Consider the following 21,212-nt stretch of genomic DNA (forward strand, 5'->3'; position numbering starts at 1 on the left):
TGGAAAGGGAGTAGGTAGGATACGAGACACTGCTGCGCAATTTACAGTACGATACACAAGATTTCCAGTTTTTTGAAGGTAAAAAAGTGTTAAATACTACTTTCATTGAGAATATTTATTCAAAATAATTATCTATTTGTAGTTGTTTTTGCATAATTAAAATGCATCATTAAGTATAAAGTGATATTAGGTTATAAATCATCAAAATATTACACATCGTCGAATAGATTTAAGACGATTTCGACTTCTTGTACATTGGGGACAGACGAATATTTTTGAATTGCATGGGAGACAGGTGACCGTCTGCGCTATCGAAATTTTGTATATACAGCTCCATCACTTCGAGATTGAAATCTTCCAATCTATTTTTTACGGGAGACATATCCCGAAATTTGCTGATAGTAATGTCGCTCCTATCAATTACCTGCTTATCGAACAAGCTGACTTGTTTAGGATACATCGAATCTCCCGGTAAAACATGCACTTTTCCGTCTTTTAATTGCACCATCACCTAATATACGGGTCATTCCACGCGAAATCGGGCACGTTTCGGAGCAAGTTCTTGTAATTTGCTCAAATTTGAATATGTTGTAGTCTTTAACGATATTTAAACGTACCCTAAAGGATTTTTCAAAATTTTGAAAATTGTCGATTTTACAGCTGTTTGAAGTTAAGTGCTACCTTTTTTTTAAAAAATTATAGCTATTGAACTAGTAAGCATATGGAGATGAGCTTTACGGTGCTTATAGAGAAAACATTGAAGTTTGTAAAAAAAATTATTTCATTTAAAAAAACTTGTTTTTTAATCATCTTTTTTGCAATTATTTTAAGCAAATGCAGGTTTTTAAGATGATGCGCGATTTTAAAAATCTGAAAAAAAAGGAGAATATAGTTTGATCCTTCCCCTTGATGGACAAACTTTCAAAAAGATGGACATTTTAAAATTGACCCTGTGAAAATTGCCGAAAGTTGACGCTGCGTCGAGTCGCACTGCTGTGGCGGGCGCGTCGTCGCTGGCAGCCTACTCGTCTCCAGCGGACGAACGTGCGTTATTATTTGCAATCAAGGCGACTTCACCTAACATTATTCTACATTATCTCCGAGCATTTGCAAGATTTAATGCAATCAATAAATATTGGTAACTCAATCTTCGTCTTATTGTTGAAAACATAAATATAATCTCTTAAATCCTAGCTTTCATTTCGAAGATTTTGGTATTAATGCAGAATGGCACTTTTTTGCAACTTCACATGGCAAAAATGAATGTGAACTTGTCAATAAGTATCATTGACAAAGAGTGAGTTACCAATATTTGCCGCCTTGATCGCAAATAATAACGCACGTTCGTCCGCTGGAGACGAGTAGGTTGCCAGCGACGACGCGCCCGCCACAGCAGTGCGACTCGACGCAGCGTCAACTTTCGGCAATTTTCACAGGGTCAATTTTAAAATGTCCATCTTTTTGAAAGTTTGTCCATCAAGGGGAAGGATCAAACTATATTCTCCTTTTTTTTCAGATTTTTAAAATCGCGCATCATCTTAAAAACCTGCATTTGCTTAAAATAATTGCAAAAAAGATGATTAAAAAACAAGTTTTTTTAAATGAAATAATTTTTTTTACAAACTTCAATGTTTTCTCTATAAGCACCGTAAAGCTCATCTCCATCTGCTTACTAGTTCAATAGCTATAATTTTTTAAAAAAAAGGTAGCACTTAACTTCAAACAGCTGTAAAATCGACAATTTTCAAAATTTTGAAAAATCCTTTAGGATACGTTTAAATATCGTTAAAGACTACAACATATTCAAATTTGAGCAAATTACAAGAACTTGCTCCGAAACGTGCCCGATTTCGCGTGGAATAACCCATACATATTTTTTAAAATCAGAGATAGACTTTCCTATTTTAAGAGCAAATTCATAAAGATTTACGTACTGGTAGATTCAAAAGTACTCCTTTTTTACTACGGTCGATTGCGAAGTCTAGTAAATTGTCTATGCTTTCGAATTTTGCTATTCTTGCTATTTCGTATTGCTGTGGAGGCGGTAATGTGAGATTCGAAGAAGTAAATATGAAATTCCCAGGTTCGTCCCACTAATTGTAAGTTATAGAAAATGCATTAATATTATGTATAAATTGTACTATGAATGTATTAGTAACATCTTACTATCAAATCCTCAATTTCCGTTACTTCGTTCACAGCGTGAGGTAAACTCGGCAAACAGGTTAAATAAAATACGGTATCAAAGCGCCTTCCGGTGTAATGAGTTGGCGTCAACCAATTACTCCATTCGTAAAGAGCCCAAAGATCAGGATAGCATTTAAAATTTTCGCATAAACTATAAAATTCTGTAGCATCGTTATGTACTTTGGTCTGCCAATTGTGTAGCTCATTTCCTGAAACTATGAAATATGTATTTGTAATTATCTTTACTATTTATTTAGAATACTCAGTTTTATTGTTACTGTAAGCAAAATTACTTTCGATATGATTTGCCCATTCAGAGTGTATAGTATCTTCACGTGATTTTTTACAGATCAGTACACCACATTCTTCGAAGGTTTCGCGGATCGCGGTGATGCGTAACGAAATTTCTCTGGGCAATTCATTCGGTTTCGATTTAAAAATACGAGGACGTGCAGTGGTATTTGGTGTTAAAGATTCGAAGCTGCTGGCGTCGTAACCAAATGAAGAAAATAAATTGTGCCATTTTAAATCGGCGTCGGATGGATGTACAACACCTCCAGGAAACACGTAAGTACTTGGCATGAATTTCGAATTTTGGTGTCGCTTCAGGCACAGCAAGTTATAATTATACTGAAACTATACATCATTTCTGAAGGTTTAATGACTACATTTAATGACAAAATATAATAGTTGTTCTTGGTACATGTAGTATGTACTTATAAAAGTAATGAAACTTTCGCGCGTTTTTTTCAATATGGAGATCGAGTATCGATGTTATAATCAGCAGTTAATGAATTAATTGTCATGCATTACACTTATTTAATTTTTAATTTCATTACAATTAAAAATAAACCAATATGGTATTCGGATGTAACTACTTTAAAATCTGTTTAGAAAGAAGAGAAGCTTTATTACTTACATTTGTAAGAGATGAGGGACGATGCATGTATCTTTGTGTGTTACGAGCTGCTAGGATTAAGCTGGCAGATTCTTTCCAAACTTTCATTTTGTTCTTGCGAAAATATTTATTCTCTTTAAAGTAATACCTAAGAATTTATACAATTTTTACTATAAAAATAAAATCGTTGAGGTTATGATTATATAAGTGTGATATAACCTACTACGTATACTTATACATATGGAATTCAATACATATCATTTTGAATAAACTTCAGTGATGATTAGATAAAATAAATGAACAATTTAAAAATCGATAATGATACTGGACTGTAAAATGCAAATTGATGATATTTAAAATCATTTACATTTACAAAATTAATTTGCTTTATGTGGCAAGCAGGATATATTTCTTCTATTATTTAGTCCACAAATTGTCGTAAATTATTTGGTATTATAATTTAAAAAATAATACAAAAAAAAATAAAATGACTCATGTATAATTTTTTACATTTATTATAGAATTAAATAGATACATAATAATAGGTTTTATATACACAATTATTTTTTACTAGTTCTGTTAAATTTCAAAGTATTAGTAACAACTTATATACATGAAAATTACAACCATTATTTACAGGTTATCTAAATGTTACATATTTATAATACATAGTACAATATACTTTGAGTCTTATACATTGTACGAAACAGTATCATCTTAAAAAATTGTGCTATGTTTCTTTCTTATTTTTTCCCTCATTACCAGTTGCTGCTTCCATAAGTTCGTATAACTGATAAAGCTGTTCATCTCTAAATTTTTCAAAATCTTCTTCTTTTAAATTTTCACCTAGCGGTTTAGCCGTGTGTGGACCTTTAATTCCAAGTTGTTTAATAAGCATTACTGCATAATCCTAAAACAGACGGATGACCTTCATTAATCAACTTTTACATTATGGTCTTTAGATACAGAAAAAGAATCTATAATTTATTATTTTTTATTATAGTATTAGTCTAATACAAAAAAGATAACCTAAATGGGTATTCCTGTTTAAGGTACACTAAAGATTAATATTAATTATTACTTACTGCCCACTCATTTAAAAAAATGATTGCTTCAGCTTCGTTACATTTTTTATGCCTTCTAAATTCATCTCGTACGTAAATAGTTCCTAAACTTTGGATTTCAGCCGGCAAACCACGATGTAACCTTAGAATTGTTTTGTACAACATTCTGACACGCTGTACATGAGATAAGGATGTCATACTTTTTTGTCAAGAGATTATTATATATACATATTAGTTGTGTATTTATGCTAAAAATGTTTACGATATGATAGTTTATTATTGCTTAAATTGGAACAAACAGAATGCAGTAGAAACTCGCGTCAAACAATACCTACGAGTATACATATACCTAAATAGTTATTTATGTATGTACGTGAATATATAGATAAATTCGTATATGATAATTGCACAATTATTATATAAACAGAAGAATTATATTTAGTATGATGGTAAATATGTACATATAATTTGTATTCTATCCTTACACAGTGCTATGTTTTGTTTCAAGGTTTAAACATAAATTTTACAGCTTAACAAATACATCGATTATAAAAAATATATATTTTAATACGTAAATGATTTATAGTTACAAGTAATTATAATCTTAACGATTTAACATTTTTGAGTGTAAGAGGGCACTGACCCTTAATGTTACAGTCATGGATTTCAGAGCGCCCTCAGTAAGCAGATTTTCGTAATTCAAAAGCGGAGATGAAAATAATATAGCGCCCTTTATGTGGCTGCTGTCGGAAGCTAATTTTATATTTCAAATTACTATTGCGAAGGCAAAATGTATTCGATATGAAAGCCCCTTTGACATAATTTTTTCAGCACCTTACATGGTTGCTGTAGGGATTTTGTTCTTCATATTCATTGAATTAATATACATATTATTTATTGTGGCGGTTTTGTCCAAAGTCACCAATAAAAAAATGTTTATTTTTGTAGAAGTATACAGCATATTTATATAATAAGTCATAGATTAAAATTTGAGGAACGTCATTGTCATTGAGCAAAATTATACGATAGTGTTTAAAAGCCTTATAAATACGTTTAAGTACTAAATATTCTACACAATTATGTGCTACTCCTTTTAGATTTTAGATTAACTTCGTTTGGTTCCATCCAAAACAAGTCTGCAATAAAATTTTTGTATAATACCGCCAATGCAAAAGTGTCTTTGCAACGCATTAATTGTCTTCTGGACACCTAGAATCTTGGATTTCCTGTAAGTCAAAAGAAATGTAATTAAAACAAGGGTATTTTAACATGTAACTTCAAATTAAGGGAAATAGTTTTACCCGATTTCTCTTTTCTCCATATTTTGACCAAAATGTGACTTCACAAGAGGTTCTTTGTCCAGTTTGCTTATTGAACACTGAACATGAAGAGAACGGTGGTGAATATAAGTGCAAGGACACAGCAGGATTCACAGTACTCGGATTTTCAACTCGATGGAGCCCCATAGAGTCTTTAAAAAGATATTTACGAATGAACTCTTTATAAAATACGAATATAAAGTTACTTTAAAGACAGTACCGTTTATATAACATATTTCGTTTAGTCCGAGAGTATTCCCCTCTAATTCCTTTAATTCTTCTGGTTCTTCCGTTTCCTCTTTATCTTTGTACTTTGTAGGCCACGCATATCTCGTCTAGAGAAAGAAATAACTGTTTTAGATAAAAAAGCTTTGTAAATCCATAACAGAAGCAAAATGTCCTTCAATACCTCACATAATTCGCCTTGAAGAATTTTCATAACACAATGCGCATTAGCGTGATCATGTATAGCCGATCCATGACCTTCTCCCCAACATAGAACCATAAGATTGAACCTTCCGTTTCCTTCATCGACTAAGTTCCTTGTGTATCTGAACAGAATCATTCATTTATTTACCTAATTGGGAAAATTGTCCTTGGATTAATAGTAGTAGTTTCGAGTTACTTTTTTAGAAGGAGAAATTAATTGTTTTCTCAACCAGTCCGATGGAATTTACCATTATCTTCAATGCCAAAGGGTCACGTACAAGAGTTGTTGACTAATTTTTTTTCAACTGGACGTGTGAAAAATTCTCGTAGTTCATTGCTTTCGATCGGATAAGTGTCAAATGTCGTGTGTCAAGGAACCGATGTTCTAGCTCAAGTGTAATGTAAGTAAAAAGGAGGGGAGAGACACACGTGGAAAGTGTGTGTAACCAGCCATTCACCGGACAAACACTACTGATTTACGTGCAACACACATAGAGACTTTGAAGTGTTCCGCATACTTAGGTTCAGATTGCAGTCATGTCAAATTATTTTGGCGTGTCTTTTCCGTTCTGAACGCGTTATCGAAAAAATACCAGCGAAGAAAAAGAGGAGGTAGGGTTTATATTTGAATAACCTCAGATAAATGAAATATCTCATGAAGTAATTTGTTAAATTAATCCGATGCAAAATTGCACGGATGCGAACTAGCAAAGAAAGGGATAATATTTTTTGATTATGCGTATTATTCTTTTTCTACGTTCTGTCCCTTATGTTTGCTATAACAGTACGTTCTACTTTGTATGGAAATTGTGACTACATGCGCTGCAGTTTCCATACTTTCGCGGGTCGTGTGGAAATCGGTCGTGTTAGTAATTACGTGCCGTAATCTTGCATTAGACACAGTATGGCTGTCAATTATCATTCCACTTTCATCTTCATTCCAATTTTCTTGAAACTTTTGTTCAAACTTCAAATATCTAGGTGCACAATATATCAATCAAGTATGTCAATCGGTATTCAAATTGAACTCGAAAAGAAACAAGGTTTTATCTGTATGAATGAAAATCCTTCAGCAGAATACATTATCGTTTAGTTTCAATTACCCATACAAATAAAATCGTTAAATCGCGTTAAACTATGAGTTACAACAGTGTTATCGTGTAAGCCATTATTTACATCTTCGTCGAACGATTCTGGAAGTCTCTCTGTTATCGTCTTCGCATTCGCATACAAACGGAGTACTTTTAACGTACATTAGACAAGATACGTTATTATTCGTATTTGTAATAAAAAAAAGCTTGTACATTTCATACGTAAGAAATGTGTTCGAAATATACATCGTTAAGTGTGAGATTGTTTCCTTAAGTTAATTTTAGTATTTTTCTTGAAGTCATTTGTTCCTCCTGCGCGTTAACTTGCTTAGCTTATTTACTGGCAAGGTTGTAAAATCATCATTATTTCAGACCGATTATGTTTCGAAGGAAACAGAAAATTTATGAGAAGATTGGGGTCGGAGAAGAACAGGCGATAACCTATCATGAACTTTGTCACTTTAATTTTATTTCTCAATTCCGGCGTAGTTGCACGCGTTCTATTTGAACGTCGACCGATAGAGTATTTACCGAGAAGTTCGATCATTCGCGAATCTAATCGATGAGAACTGGCTGGGTGGAATGACTATATTTGAAAAGTTGTTTATATTCGTCACGATTTGAATACTCGACCAATTTCTTCCCTTGCTTTTCACTTTTTATTTCACCAAATATGACAATGTTTCAAATTGTTACAGATCGTAAAATTGACTGAGTAGTATGTTTTCTTTTGCACCATTTGATAAACGAAAGAGTTTGTTATACTTGATACTCACGAGTTCAACACACTCAGTGATCGCGACTCATTATTTGATCGAATAAAGACAAAATGTCGTGTTACCTGTATCTGTCAAATTTCGCGTATTTCTTCCATTCCAGAGGGTTACTTCTATAAGAAGTCATGAGATCCTGTACATCGTCAATGTTTACGTGATCGGTCTTGAAAGCTTCGTGCAATGCGTCTATAAGCTCGCGAAGGGTCAAAAAAGGCTTTCCGTGACGAGAGTTCCTTTCGTTCAACACTTTTTCACGAGAAGTGCAGCCTGTTCCGGGATCTTCTCTATGGACTTGCATTTTTCTTTTAATATTTCACTTATCTTTTTCTTGTAGTGTGTGCTTAAACAGTTCAGTCTTGTTGCACTCAATTAAATGGATTACAAATAAAACAATCGGTAAGTGAAAGCAATAAGAGAAGGAAGGAATGTGTGTCTATGCGATCGATCCTGTTTCTCGATATTGCGAAAAAAATAAATATCGAGTAATACAGACGTGGAAAGGAACGAACCACTCATTCGACGAAGAAACACTTTGCCGGTCTACGGTTCGTACCGGTCTAGTAAAAAGGGGAGACAGCGTCTTGTACGAAGCCTAAGATACTCCCTACTCCCGACGACTCTGAGCTGTTTCAAATATTTTGTGCACGATCAGAAAGTGACCTGTCCATACTACTCATTGCACCCATGATCACTTCATTACCATTTCTTGTCTCGATATTAGAAATAGTGGAGCTACTACGGTAAAAAGTTCCTCTAAGTTCAATAACAAGGCGTATTAACTTTATAATGCTTATATTTAAACAAAGTTTATGGTTTGAGCAAATTGTTTGAGCAAAACGTTTGCTTTTATTTTGCTATTCTACTGTCACATGACGTGAAAAATATCACTATCACTTCTTTCTGTGAACTTGCGCCGTCTCTTGAATCAAAAATAATAAACGATAAATGCTTCTTATCGTTTTAATAAAATAATTATATATTTGCTCCACTAATCTTGTACAAGTGACGTAATTATATTTCACGACTAATGTTTTCATATTTCGTCACGATTAATATGTATAAGAGGCAGTGTTTTCGTATCCTTTTGCTGCTTCATGAGGCGTAACGAAAAAAATATTAGGAATTAGTGGTGCAATGTTTACCAAGCATAACGTAGCGCTAACAAGACGTCGTTTTCTATTACCAACAGTGCAACTTTTCATTCAATAAAAAGAGTACTCTTTGTTAAAACGTTTTGACCGACAATTAGTTGATTAGGTCGTTAGCGTACTCCTAAATAAAAAATCACAGATGCCGTATTAGCGGACACAAATGATCTTTTCCTCATTGTTCTTCGGTTTCGTGGATGTTTTCCCACAAAGTGTAATTTCCTTTTCTTTCGTTCGACAAGGTGAATCAGCGCACCTGCATGGCCTCGACTTGCTGCGCTCTCTGGCCGTAATGCAGCTGTAGCAAAGAATGTAATAAAAAATCAACAACTGTACGTACCAGATTTACGTTCAGAGTCATTAACGGCACAAGTCGTTTTTGGTAATGATAAAGTGCCCCCTTCCATCTTTTCGTCTATAACTGACCACTAGAGATTTTCAATCCTCACCTCTCCAGAGATGGAGAAATTTTATTGGTCACTTACACGCAAGGCGAGGTTTTGCAATAATAGCATTTCGCTTTCGGTTTCTTCTGGCCTGATTTAGATTTCTTGCATCTGCACGGTGTCATTTGACAAGCGCAACAAAGGGGTATTATTATTTTCTTTGGTTTTTCGCTCCTCGCTGGAGCGGAATCGCATTTGCAACAAATGTTCGGTGGCTTGCCCTTCGACTTTTCCATGCACACTGCTACGACCTTTCGCCGTGTTTTAGGGCTGCAATATCAGAAACCATGGCTATGAAAAACGCCTTCGAGATGCAGTTTTTCCTTCAATCGAAATAGTAAAAGTGATCGCATGATACCTGACGCAGTATTTCATCTTCCGCTCTTCTCTCCCCTCCTCCTTATCGACCTTGACGTTACAGCAACAGGGAATCTTTCTACACTGTGTACAACTCGATTCACTCATTTTTTTTTGTAACTCGTCCATCACGTCAGAAAAGACGCTTAGTCGCTGATAAGGGAGGTCATCGGAGTTGTGCGGCATCAGCTTCTCGTAGCAGCAACATTCATTGATAGAATCAGCTCGACGACTCTCCAGATTTCTGGAAAAGTAACGTCGCACCTCTTCCCTTGGTTTCCAAGCAGTGACGTACATGGTACGATCGTTATCGGGTTCAGTCAAGACCGGTCTTCCTTCGCAAAAGATTTTTCGATCTTCGCACATGCACAGATCTATGGATAGCTCGCAACAAGAACACTTTTGCATTGGTGCCCTACACGTACACTTTTCACGGGGATTGTCGCAATACAGGCAAAACATCGATTTCATGTACCTACAGCTATCCCTTCTGTTGTAAATTGGTTTGCAGTTGCACTCGACTTTCGGCTTGCAGCAATTCACGCAAGTTATCGCTAGTCTGCAACTGTAAATTATAATTCAATTTCAGGTTAGGAATATAAGGAATTTGTGGTTGACAATATTTTACCAGCACTCGTTTCTCGGTAGGCAACAAGTATCGCAAACTATCACTCTCCTACAGCCGCATTCTTCCCAGCTTCTGTTATCATGATGCGATGTCAATAGATTGCTTTCTCGAGAACCTATGTGAGAAAAGTGACTCCCCTTTTTTAAGCAACTTTTGGGGTAATTTATGAATCCGTTGTTACATTGAGATATGGGCAAACAACAACAATTGCATCTGTTTTCTTCTGCTCTTTTATCAGCAGTAATTACATCTTTGCTTACGTTACTGCATTTTGTAAATTTCGCATTTGTACATACTCCGTGAGGTTCTCTTTCGCGAGGATGCATGTATCTTAATTCTGAGGCTTCCTTTTGCATTTTTATTGACGACTTTCGCTGATTGCATTGGACACAAACAGTCGTCTCTTCTTTTTTCGTCTCAGGGTGAGCTTCGGTATCTATTTTTTTTCTTAAAACTGTTTCAATTTGTATCGGTGTCTTTAATGATTCAGTTTCGTTTCTTTCCTGATCACTGGATTTTCTCGGATCTTCAGGTTTCATAGATTCTCTAGTGTCAAACTCTTTTGGCACTTGCTGCGATTCTAACTCCTTTAAAACTTTTTCTGATTTTCTTCGTTCATCACTAATATCTTGACCCTTTGGTGGAATTAGCTTTTTACTAACGATACTCGACAAAAGTTTTGATTTAGATAGTGTTTCTTTTCCGCTGTCAGAGGTTTCTTTGCTTTCATTTGTTTGTTTGTTTGTAATGTTGGGGACTTTAAGAATTTCATCACCCAAAGTAGATTTTTTGTCTTCTTTTTCTTTATTTGTGTTTTGCACATCTGCTTTTGTGGGTTTGTCATTCTGATTTTCCTTTTTGTCTATTTTAGAATTTTCGGATGGCTGTTTTGCATCTGCCTTTTGTTCAGAAGTTTCAGCTTTGTTATCAGCGCCTGTATCAGTTAAAGTATTTTCAGTGGTTTTATCTTTCTCGACCAATTCTTTAGACTGTTCTTTTGAACGTTCCTTCTTATTAACCAATTTGGTCATGACTTTAAACAGAAAGGATTGCCTGGGTTTTTTTTCAGTCGTGTTTTTTGTTTCTTCATTTTCTTGATCTTCTTTATTTTGTCGTTCCTTTGGAACCGTTTCTTCAGTTTTTTCTTCAGCCAATAACGTGGCAGGTTTAAAACGATCAGACAAATTAAATTTTTTTAAAAAAGCTGGTGCTGCTTTTTTGTCAGTTTGTACATTATTTGTATTATTAACAGATTCTTCTGGTATGTTAACATTTTTTACAGGTGAAGAGTTAACATTATTTTGATCAGTAAATTGCTGTTGTGCAGTTGGTTTTCCTTGCTGCTGTAAAAGAAGTTTAAGTGCTCGTAATTCAGGTCTTAAGAGTCTAGGAGACGTAAAGGGACTTTTAGGTTTTTGCTGTTTCATTTCATCTTCTTCAGTGTCTTCCACTTTCACCACGTTAGAATTGATATCAGTTGGAATTTCTTCGATACTTTTAACTGTTTTCTGTTCTGCCTGTTCTAGTTCAGGTTTCTCTTCTTTCATATCATTAAGAGGCTTTTCTGTCTCCTTTTCAGTACTTTCCTCTAAATTCATAGAAGATCGTTTACATTTCATTGGAGACATTTGACAAACCGTTATATCTTCTTCCTCCTCTTCCGCAATGCAACTGCAAGTCGACCATGGTTGTATCGAATCTTGCTTTTCCATAGCTTTTTGCCTCTTGCTTCTATAATTATTTGACACGCTACACGTAACTAACAATTCTTGATCACTTTTGTGACATTTGCAAACTTTCATGGAATTCCTGTTAGCATAATAATTGTAAGAAGTGGATTTCGGTTCGGGGGACCAGATATCCCTGCGATCTTTATCGCATAACACTTTTTCCTTATCGATATCCGAACATTGCCCGAAACTACTTTTTTCTATACTACTGCACACAGATTTCGACGACCATTTCTCGCTCTCTGTGCTTGACAAAATCTTCGATGGATAAATTGTAGAGCAAGGCTCTAATTTATCGCACATGACAAATTTCGATTTTGGAAGCGACGAATCTAATTTATTAATTATCATATCACTACTGCTGGCATTTTCATCTTTACACTGACATGCGATTAAACTGGATTCTGTGTCTTGTACAGAGACGATCTCATCGCAAGCATTGATAAAATCGTTCGCAATATTCGAGTCAGTATACTTGGAAGTACAGCTGCAATCGTTGCTGTTATCGCTACTTTCTTCCCTTTCCGGAAGAAAATCAAGCGAATCGCGTTCTTTAGACTCTCTCCGTTTTTTTCGAATACTGCTGACCAGTTTGCATGACGACACATTTGATTGGTCCGTTGTTGTCTCCGAACTCGTTTCCATGCACGGTGGTGTTTTTTTCTGTTTGCTTGTTGCCTACGAATAAAATTTTCAAATGTCTTTACTGTAATGTAAGGGATGATGCAATGAAATTACCTGGGCGTTTTCGGTAGCTTCTGAACAAATGTAAATGTTCACATTTCCAGTCATTTTGCGGTTATCTGTTTTCACGCGATTTGTTGATTTTAAATGTTTCTTGGTTCTCCTATCTTCCACGTTTTCCTTTCTAATGCGACCCTTCGGGACCTCATCGTGTAATTTTTTGCATATCGCCCGAACATTATCATATTTTTCTTGAAGACAAATTGGTTTAGTATTACTTCTCAACGGTCGCGAACGATCATATTGCTTAGCTTTCATGGAAATTTTTTCCTTGTTGGTATAGCAAACAGAATTATCAAAATCCTTCTTTGGTTTTTTATCAGCATCCTTTTTGTGTTCCTGCTTTAATAAAAAATTAACATATATTAGCAATACAATGATACGATTTTGAAAAATTTTAAGTAATTAATTGCAATTAGTAAAGATGAATGTTTGTAATGTAAGTATCTTGGATACTTGCATCTTAAATACCATTCTACATTGTTTGACGATCGTCTGCATCGCTTCCTTAATGGAGCTGTTGATCATTTCAGTCAGTTGACCGGGATTGATCTTCTCTTCCGATTCGTGTTGCTTTTTAAAGGCATTTTCGCATGTTACAGGGCTACAATTTTCTTTGGTGCAACTTTTCGAATTGCATGTTCCGTTTCCAGTCAAGATCATGACCTTATCACTCTTGACTTCATCCTTTTTTTCTGTTTCATCTGCTCCATTTTCTTGTATACTTTTATCTATACTAAAGGACAGCTCATGTTTGTTCTCAGGCAGATTTTGCTGATCAGTGAAAACCGATGCATCAAGTGATAACGGGGGAGGGAAGCTGGTCATTTTGACATCATGAAACGGATAAGCCACGTTTGCATTTTCAAGTTTCGCTAATTTTTCTAAGCTTTCTGGTGGAGGTACATCATCCTCTTGTTGTTCAGTTTTCTCCTCTTTGATGTCTGGAATCGGATCCGGTGGTTTTGATCTTTTGGGACTAAACAAAGCTCCTAGACCCATTTTAATTCCACAGAGATTGAACTAATCTTAGATTTGATAGTACTTCTTTCCTTCTTTTTCTATCTTTATTGAACTGTATATCGCTACTTGAATATTCCCCTTCTTCTTTTTGAACGGATTTCAAGCAACGTTCGAAAATATTTTTACTTGAACTATTCTGCGTCGGTGTCGACATCGCCAGTATTCCAGATTAAGATGTAACTACTTTTACTATATTTTTCAATTTTGTATAAATCGTTAATTATTACTTTCACGATGTTGATGACTGAGAAATAGTATGACTACGAAATAATCGATGACTCGCATATAATATTTTGAGAAACATATTGAAATATAAATCGAGCACAGATTTTTTACCATAATATATTAATTTTCCTTTACTTCAAATGCACAATTTTTCATTTCTAATATATATTTTCACCCAAGAGGTTATACATTTTGTTACCAGTAAAAATTTGAAACAGTCGAAGCTCTCTTCAGATCGATTGAAATTATTTCATTCGATTTCATTCATTTCGATTTTACTCATTGTCTGTTATTTCGTCAGTAGAATAATTTGAACTACCACATTTGCATGTCTGTTTGGAACAGTTGCAACTAGGGGATACATCACTCAGAAGCACTGGATCAAATGAATAATCGTAACGTTTGTCCATTTGTCGAAACATTAAATTCCGCTTACAACTTTTACATTTGTATTTTTTACATGGTATTGGCTAAAAGGAAATATCACGTAATTTTTAATTCTCGTAGTTTGAGAATGATTTTTGTCTAATAAAAGTTCTAACTTACCTTCAACGATCCGATTATTTTATTAGTAAATTTCTGCATCATATCAGTTCTCTTATTAATTCGTTTCTGAGGCGGATATAATTGCTTCACTTGTTTAGTTTTATCCGCTTTCTTGGATAAACGCATTAGGGGAATATTATTGTCTGACTTTTTCCCACATTTCTGATGCATGATTCTTCTTTGAAGCTCACATAACACATTTTTGTAGGCTTGTCTCTCTTGATAAGGGAGCCTTTTCTCTTTGCTCTAGGAATGATGCAGTATTGTAATCAGATTTTGTACAATCATTATGTTTACGCACAAGACTTAATACTCACTGATGTAGGAGAGTATCGTGTAGCTGTGTAATCAGTTCTACGACGAGTTGTTTTAGAACTTGTTGAGACAGCATCGAGAGATCGAGGAGAGCTCGTAGTTCCATGTCTTCTTGCCTCCCTTTCTCGAATTAATCTCATTCGGTCGTGTCTCTTCAGTTCTTCGATCAATTCTAGACTTTGATACATAGGTAAATATTTCTTCACCATAGGCATTTTAAATTTTTGATCATTATGAGACCTACAAGGGGACCTCTCGTGAATATCTGTCTTATGAGGTGGATAACAATGGCAAGATCTGAAATATATCAGTGAATGCATGCTTAGTGGGAATGTAAAATATGTGATGATAATTAATATCTTCTCCTAAAAATATTTTATATCCATCCATAAAAAATGAATATTACCTATTTTTATGTGAACACGTCTTCCTTTTTGTAGAATACAATTCTTCTTCCATCATCAAAGGTGGTTTTTCTAAGCAACGTCGTTTTTCCCGTTTTGAATGTTTATCGAAGCCATCTTCCTTGGAACTACAATACCAAACATTGTATGCACTTTGCAATTATTTTACATATTGAAACAGAAGCATTATAAAAGGAAAGTTATCGATACCTTTTCTTTGACTCCCTCTTCTTTCGTGAAAATTTCTTTTTTTCACGTTCTTTGCTTATCTTATTCACGCTTTCCTTCGAGTCATCAATAGCTTGGTCAGTATGTTTACTTTTTCTCTCCACATTCTGTTTATGAAACTTCGTTTGAGTATGTCTACTCTTGTCGGGTAAATCAGTGGCTTTGTCGACCTTTGAACTTCTTTCGACTTGTGCATCTATGATTGCCTTTTTACTCGTATCATCAACTTCTGCAGACTGTTCTTTTGATTCCTGTATTACAGGCTCTTCGGCTTTCTCTTTTGAATCTTGTGATGAATCATCCAATAATAGAGGAGTATTAGTGTCTGTAGGAACATTTACAGCTTGTTCTTGAGACACTGATTGCTTCGTATCTGTTTCTCTAGGCATGGAAATTTTCTTTTCTGTTTCATCTTGAATCGTTTTTCCACCGCCCTTCGTGGATCCACCTTTCAACCTAGTTCGCCCTTCGACGCCTCTGCTCCTTTCTTTCATTTTTTCTTCTACTCTTTTCAAATCCTTCAGGTTTTTGAATTTTGTAGAATTATCAAGCTTTCCTTCCAAATTTTTATCCATTTTGTTTGATTCATCCGTATACTCTGTATCACTCTCAGAAATAGCCGATGCATCTTCAGTTTCTGTGTCAGTATTCGTTTTTGATATATCACTGGATGCTTCTTGCGTAATATTTGACGTACAGGAACAAGGAGCCTGAAAATTTGCAATAATATTTCAGTGAATATATTTTATCTTATATATGAGTATGACGTTACCAGAAACCCTTCATGCTCCGTTCTGTTCCATTCGTCTCTTGTCCTGGAATCCGAAGATCCATTTACGTCTGAGACTTCGCTGACATTTTTCACTTGTCTAACACATTTTCCTGCTCCTCTCGAATCTTCGGTCTCATCTACTTCATAATAGCACGTTTCCTTCACGGCGGACTCTAAATACCTATTTCATAGTAATTTCATTAAATATAAACAGAATTTTATATTAGTCACATTTACAGACCTTGGTATTTGCTTCGTAGCACACATCTTTTCGTACGAACGTTCCATGTCTATTTCTGTTTTACTCTGCTTGTCTGCCATCCTTTCTATCCTGCATTTTCCTCTCGCACAAGATCTTTTATCAGTTGATCTGTCCTGAGTTCTTAGGAGAACTTTACTTTCATCGTCGGAGGAAGACGAAGATGACGACAACGATAAGTCTTTTATCTTTTTAGTTCTTTTATACGTCTGCACTGACATCGATTCTTTCCTTTGAAGCATACTTACAATCTTACCCATCAAAGAAGGTCGTTTCGATTGCAATCCCTGACAGACTTTCCCATTATCCTGTAATAAAAGAAATATCACTCATTGAATAATACTGAAAATTTCGTGGAAGTAAGATATTTAGTTCGTACCGTTCCTTTTCCGAGCCAAGGGATTCTTCCAATTGCGGCGACAATTTTATTTATACGACTCTGTTTCTTCCTATCCCTCGGAAGCAATTCTTCTGTGTCGTTGTCTACTTCTATGTGTATCACTTCTTCGTCGTCGACTTCCTCGCTCGACCAGGATTCCGTGTCAGCAATCGAAACCGACGAATCGTAGTTTTCCTCCGGTCTTTTTTTCAATCTGGCACGGACTTTCCTACGTGCTCTTACCACGAAACAAGGCGGGGACTCGCAGCACGAGCTTGACGATTCCTTTACGAACGGTTCATTAAATATCTGAAGCCGAAATAGAGGAAGCCAATAAAACGGTCGTAAAAGAAATTGCTCAAAAAATCGATAATGACGTTACTTGAATTGTTACGTCGTCTCTAATCTTCTGCGCTTCGATGTCCCTAAACGGTTCCCTTCGTCTCACTACCTCTTCTTCTCTCGGAGATTCGTCTTGGTATGCTAAAGCGGTTAAAGGTGCTGAATTTTTTATTTTAGTTGAATGTAAAAAAGTATTCTTTGACCCGTCTGATTCTCACTGTAACTATAACTAGATTCAGAGCTCGGATCAGAGACATCGATGTATTTTTCATCGGTTTGTTCAGCTACATCCTTTTCAACTTTCATTTTTTCTTCCGGTTTTATTTTCACTTCCTTTTTCCTTTCTTCTGCTTCTTTTTTTTCTCCTGGTTCTCTTTCTAGCACTTCTTCTTTTAGTTGTTCTTCTGTTTCTGGTTCTTGTTCTGTTTCCGGCTCTTGTTCTGTTTCTGGTTCTTCTTCTGTTTCTTTTTTTTCTTCCCCTGGCTCTTCCTCTTCCTCCTCTTCCTCTGGCTGTTCCTCTTCTCCCTCAACTTCTTCATCTTCTGTTTCCTCCTTCAGTGTACCTTCTACTACTTCAGATTTTTCTACTTTCTCTCTTATAACTGGAAGCTCATCTTCCGAAGAATCTCTAACGTCAAAGATAAAGCAGGAAATCATTCGCAGACTTTCCAAAGCTTTTGATTAATATCTGACGACTCACTTTTCCTCGCTGATGTCAGATAAATCTCCATATTCGATCGGTGACCGACAAATTGTGCATATGTTCTGTAAATCTGCGAAGCATTGCGTACAAAACAGACCTACGCAACCAGGGGTTGAGCATTTTACGTGAGGATTATCAGGACGTTCAACCGCGCTACATAACAGGCACACATTCCTCTTCAATGGAAAAAAGATGTTCAGGAATGGGCACGTCGCCCATAGTCTCTCTCTTAAGGTTACTTCTTCGATTTTCTCATCATTGGCTAGGCCGAATTTTCGGCGAAGTTGACGTCTAGCAAACTTTAAAAAATTTCCCCTCGACCTAATTGATTTATTTTTTGAAATAACGAAAATCTTGAGTGCATAAAACAGTAATTCAAATTTTATTACCTGATGATATGATTGTACAGCCAGGCTGCTCGTTGCCTCGCTCTGTCAGGGTAGTATTGACACATAACTACGTTTCTGAGTCGTAAGCCATATGGTTCGAAAAATGCGATAAACCAAAAGAGAACTATTAAGACAATAATTTGAGTATATTTGTCCATATCAGGCGTCACGGGCTCCGGTAGACAAATCAACGTGTCGATTTCAGTTTCTTTCCCTTGAGGTGTGAATGCTCTGACGATGCTTTTGTATAGGTCCGACAGGTAGCCGTCTCCAGAGACGTGTACAGTCACTACGTTCGGTTTTTCAACCTATAGATTCTTCACATTTTCACTTGTCGAATAGCATTTCCGAACAAATTTTGACATCATTTGCTTACCTTACTTTGGAACCGTCCGTGAAGTTGAATAGTGTACAACACCCAGTAAAGACTGTAATCTATAGCCATATAGGCGAGTAATTTGATCGTGGCCAAACCCAAAAATACAATAGATCTCGCTAACTTAGTTTTTTCTGGTTTGATCAACATAACGGAGGACAGTGGTACATATCTGTTCCTTTCTCTTGGATTCAGTGGTAGTATAGTTTCCTTATCCTGGCGCGCTCTTATTAAATCGATTGTACGTAGGTCGTTTGTTATATATCGATTGTCAAATCGGTCGCTGGTCAACCATTTGTAACGGTAACGTAATACTCTGTAAGTATTTTGTATCTTCTGAATGAGATCTTTTTCTTTTTGAATAAAATAAAAAATTGTTTCAATTACTTGAGTATAATAATAAATGTGAATAATGAGGTGAGCAAGCTCATCCAGTTAAAAAAACCGAAGAATTTGTCGGTCCGTGAGCGTATCTCCGTTACGATACCTGTCGATACTTCTTCTACTGTTTTACTCTGATTCGTCTCGAAATGAAACGAATGGGAGAATTTCACTTTAACATAAAACATTGCCTTCATGTGCATTGTGAATCTTTTTATTTCTGTAATCGAACGATACCAGAGTTCATTAAGGTAAATTGAAGATTACTTCATAATTTATAGAAAAGTACTCACTAGTTCGCACTACACCAACCACCGTGTCGGCGATGTAAGAGACCAGCATGCAAATGAAATCCAATGGTTTTACTACGTAACAGAGAGCGCTGACTATGTAGGTCAAATTGCAAACAAGTCCAACAATTGGCCCTAATTTTGCTTTACAATCAGCGACCGCACCCTCGAACACGTTTTGACACCTATCAAAGGGCGTGCCTAATTTCTTGTTACACATGTTTATGACGCTTCCGAGCCACTGGAATACCGAGGTGATAATTCGAACTAGAATGAAAAAAAACATTCGTTTCAATAGTTATATCGGGATTGTTTAACAAATGTACGATCGGCTCCTACGTCTTCACACGTACGTATACTGAGAACGATCCGTTTGATCGCAATAAGAGTCTGTTTAATTCTTTTTACGACCGCTTTAACTGACTTTATGACTTTCGATATTGCGTCTCTCAGAGCATAAAATGGTTGTTTCGCTAAATCTACCACTGTCTTCACCGCCTCTTTTAACTGTTCCTAGAAAATGAGAGAGTTTCTTCAATGCAACGTTACCGATTAAGAATGCAATAAGCAAGAATATCTACTTTTGTTGCTCGATCACCGTAAGCAAGGAATTTAATGACAGAAAATGATAGCGTACTTGCGTACAGGTCAGTGACTCCGAAAGGACACTAGTGTTGTGCAAAATGTTCTTCACCGGCCCAGTTAAGGCTAGAATAAAGGCGTACGCCACCAGAGCTTGTCTCCCTCTCTTTGAGAAAAATTGTGGCAATAACAGAAGCACAACGCAGCTGAAATAGTGGACGTGGAAAATTCACTGACTAGTAGAAGGTATAAATATGGCTACCATGTGAAGTTAATGTCTGCTTTACCGAACTCGAAGCGAAAACGCCAGGCCAAGAGTTAGAATTATACCTATAATGGTACACAGAAATGTCGCCGACGAAAGCTTAAATTTTAATTGTAAAACAAAGAATACAAAAAAAATGTACGTAAGAAGTATTCCACCGAAGAATCCGAAGAAACTCTTTGCGACATAATTTTCTACTGTACCGTCGGTACGAATCGCAACGATTTTTTTATAAAGCCAAAAATCTTTTGGAACGGAGAAGATTTTACCACATAAATTCTTAACCTTTTTCTTGAGCCTGTCAAAATTACAAGTACATATGATTTCAGCAAAAAGTAAGATTAAGTATTGAATAAAGTAGGATGGAAAAATTCGAATCTTACCAGAACTTTTTCAGGCGAATCCGCTGTTTCAAAGTGTATCGAGGCTTGGCACCTTTTGAGATCTCGATCGATCTCAATTTTTCATCCTCGTATCTTAGCCTTACTTTTTCTAACTTCCTGGCTTTCAGAACCAATTGGAAAAATGCCATGATCCAACTGTTTGTCTGTCAAGTAATATATCTTACTGCTAACTAGAATTGAAAGGAACTTTCGGTTCGTCTGGGTTGAAAATCCATCGTTGACTATATAATTGATTTGTTATATACGATCAGTTTAACAACAATACATACATACAATATAGTTCAGCAAGTTTATCCGTCACATTTCTAATGAATCAAACGATTCAGAAGAATAGCGTGATTAGACGCCCCTATGCATATCACATCCAACATTACCGATTCAGTCTGAAATAAGATTATAACGCAGCTAGCGATAGGAATTAAAATTAAAACAATGATTTCTCTGATTTGATTGCGATTGCAAAGGTATAATGATGGACGAGCTACAGGGTACAGAATAGATCCATATAGAGC

General features: G+C 35.7%; 6 protein-coding genes across 6 annotated transcripts; all 6 read right to left on the reverse strand.

Annotated features, from left to right (window-relative positions):
• Positions 1-103: 103 nt before the first annotated feature.
• Positions 104-3,485, reverse strand: LOC143183230 (acyl-coenzyme A diphosphatase NUDT19). The gene is made up of 6 exons (XM_076384734.1): positions 3,459-3,485; positions 3,107-3,233; positions 2,481-2,823; positions 2,167-2,402; positions 1,935-2,093; positions 104-511 (listed from the first exon to the last, which is right to left on the reverse strand). Exons 2-6 carry the CDS (start codon positions 3,191-3,193, stop codon positions 230-232), a joined length of 1,107 nt encoding a protein of 368 aa, XP_076240849.1. The 5' UTR covers positions 3,194-3,233; positions 3,459-3,485; the 3' UTR covers positions 104-229.
• A 111-nt stretch (positions 3,486-3,596) lies between these two features.
• Sdhaf3 (Succinate dehydrogenase assembly factor 3) lies at positions 3,597-4,503 on the reverse strand. The gene is made up of 2 exons (XM_076385380.1): positions 4,171-4,503; positions 3,597-3,995 (listed from the first exon to the last, which is right to left on the reverse strand). The coding sequence occupies exons 1-2, from the start codon at positions 4,345-4,347 to the stop codon at positions 3,816-3,818; spliced, it is 357 nt and encodes a 118-aa protein (XP_076241495.1). The 5' UTR covers positions 4,348-4,503; the 3' UTR covers positions 3,597-3,815.
• Positions 4,504-4,691: 188 nt separating this feature from the next.
• Positions 4,692-8,291, reverse strand: LOC143183702 (cysteine dioxygenase type 1). The gene is made up of 5 exons (XM_076385378.1): positions 7,830-8,291; positions 5,878-6,019; positions 5,689-5,803; positions 5,451-5,620; positions 4,692-5,375 (listed from the first exon to the last, which is right to left on the reverse strand). The coding sequence occupies exons 1-5, from the start codon at positions 8,060-8,062 to the stop codon at positions 5,340-5,342; spliced, it is 696 nt and encodes a 231-aa protein (XP_076241493.1). The 5' UTR covers positions 8,063-8,291; the 3' UTR covers positions 4,692-5,339.
• Positions 8,292-8,847: 556 nt separating this feature from the next.
• On the reverse strand, positions 8,848-10,201 carry LOC143183704 (uncharacterized). Its single transcript, XM_076385381.1, has 3 exons — positions 9,717-10,201; positions 9,398-9,628; positions 8,848-9,210 (listed from the first exon to the last, which is right to left on the reverse strand). The coding sequence occupies exons 1-3, from the start codon at positions 10,184-10,186 to the stop codon at positions 9,063-9,065; spliced, it is 849 nt and encodes a 282-aa protein (XP_076241496.1). The 5' UTR covers positions 10,187-10,201; the 3' UTR covers positions 8,848-9,062.
• Positions 10,202-14,069: 3,868 nt separating this feature from the next.
• Positions 14,070-15,246, reverse strand: LOC143183497 (uncharacterized). The gene is made up of 5 exons (XM_076385044.1): positions 14,929-15,246; positions 14,612-14,857; positions 14,345-14,535; positions 14,255-14,293; positions 14,070-14,199 (listed from the first exon to the last, which is right to left on the reverse strand). The coding sequence occupies exons 1-5, from the start codon at positions 15,244-15,246 to the stop codon at positions 14,070-14,072; spliced, it is 924 nt and encodes a 307-aa protein (XP_076241159.1).
• Positions 15,247-18,006: 2,760 nt separating this feature from the next.
• LOC143183701 (DC-STAMP domain-containing protein 2-like) lies at positions 18,007-20,828 on the reverse strand. Its single transcript, XM_076385377.1, has 9 exons — positions 20,680-20,828; positions 20,319-20,594; positions 20,087-20,237; positions 19,803-19,962; positions 19,453-19,716; positions 19,166-19,379; positions 18,779-19,094; positions 18,403-18,710; positions 18,007-18,334 (listed from the first exon to the last, which is right to left on the reverse strand). The coding sequence occupies exons 1-9, from the start codon at positions 20,826-20,828 to the stop codon at positions 18,007-18,009; spliced, it is 2,166 nt and encodes a 721-aa protein (XP_076241492.1).
• Positions 20,829-21,212: the final 384 nt, after the last annotated feature.

The sequence above is a fragment of the Calliopsis andreniformis genome, chromosome 9 (genome assembly GCF_051401765.1).
Source record: "Calliopsis andreniformis isolate RMS-2024a chromosome 9, iyCalAndr_principal, whole genome shotgun sequence".
Lineage (NCBI taxonomy): Eukaryota > Metazoa > Arthropoda > Insecta > Hymenoptera > Andrenidae > Calliopsis > Calliopsis andreniformis.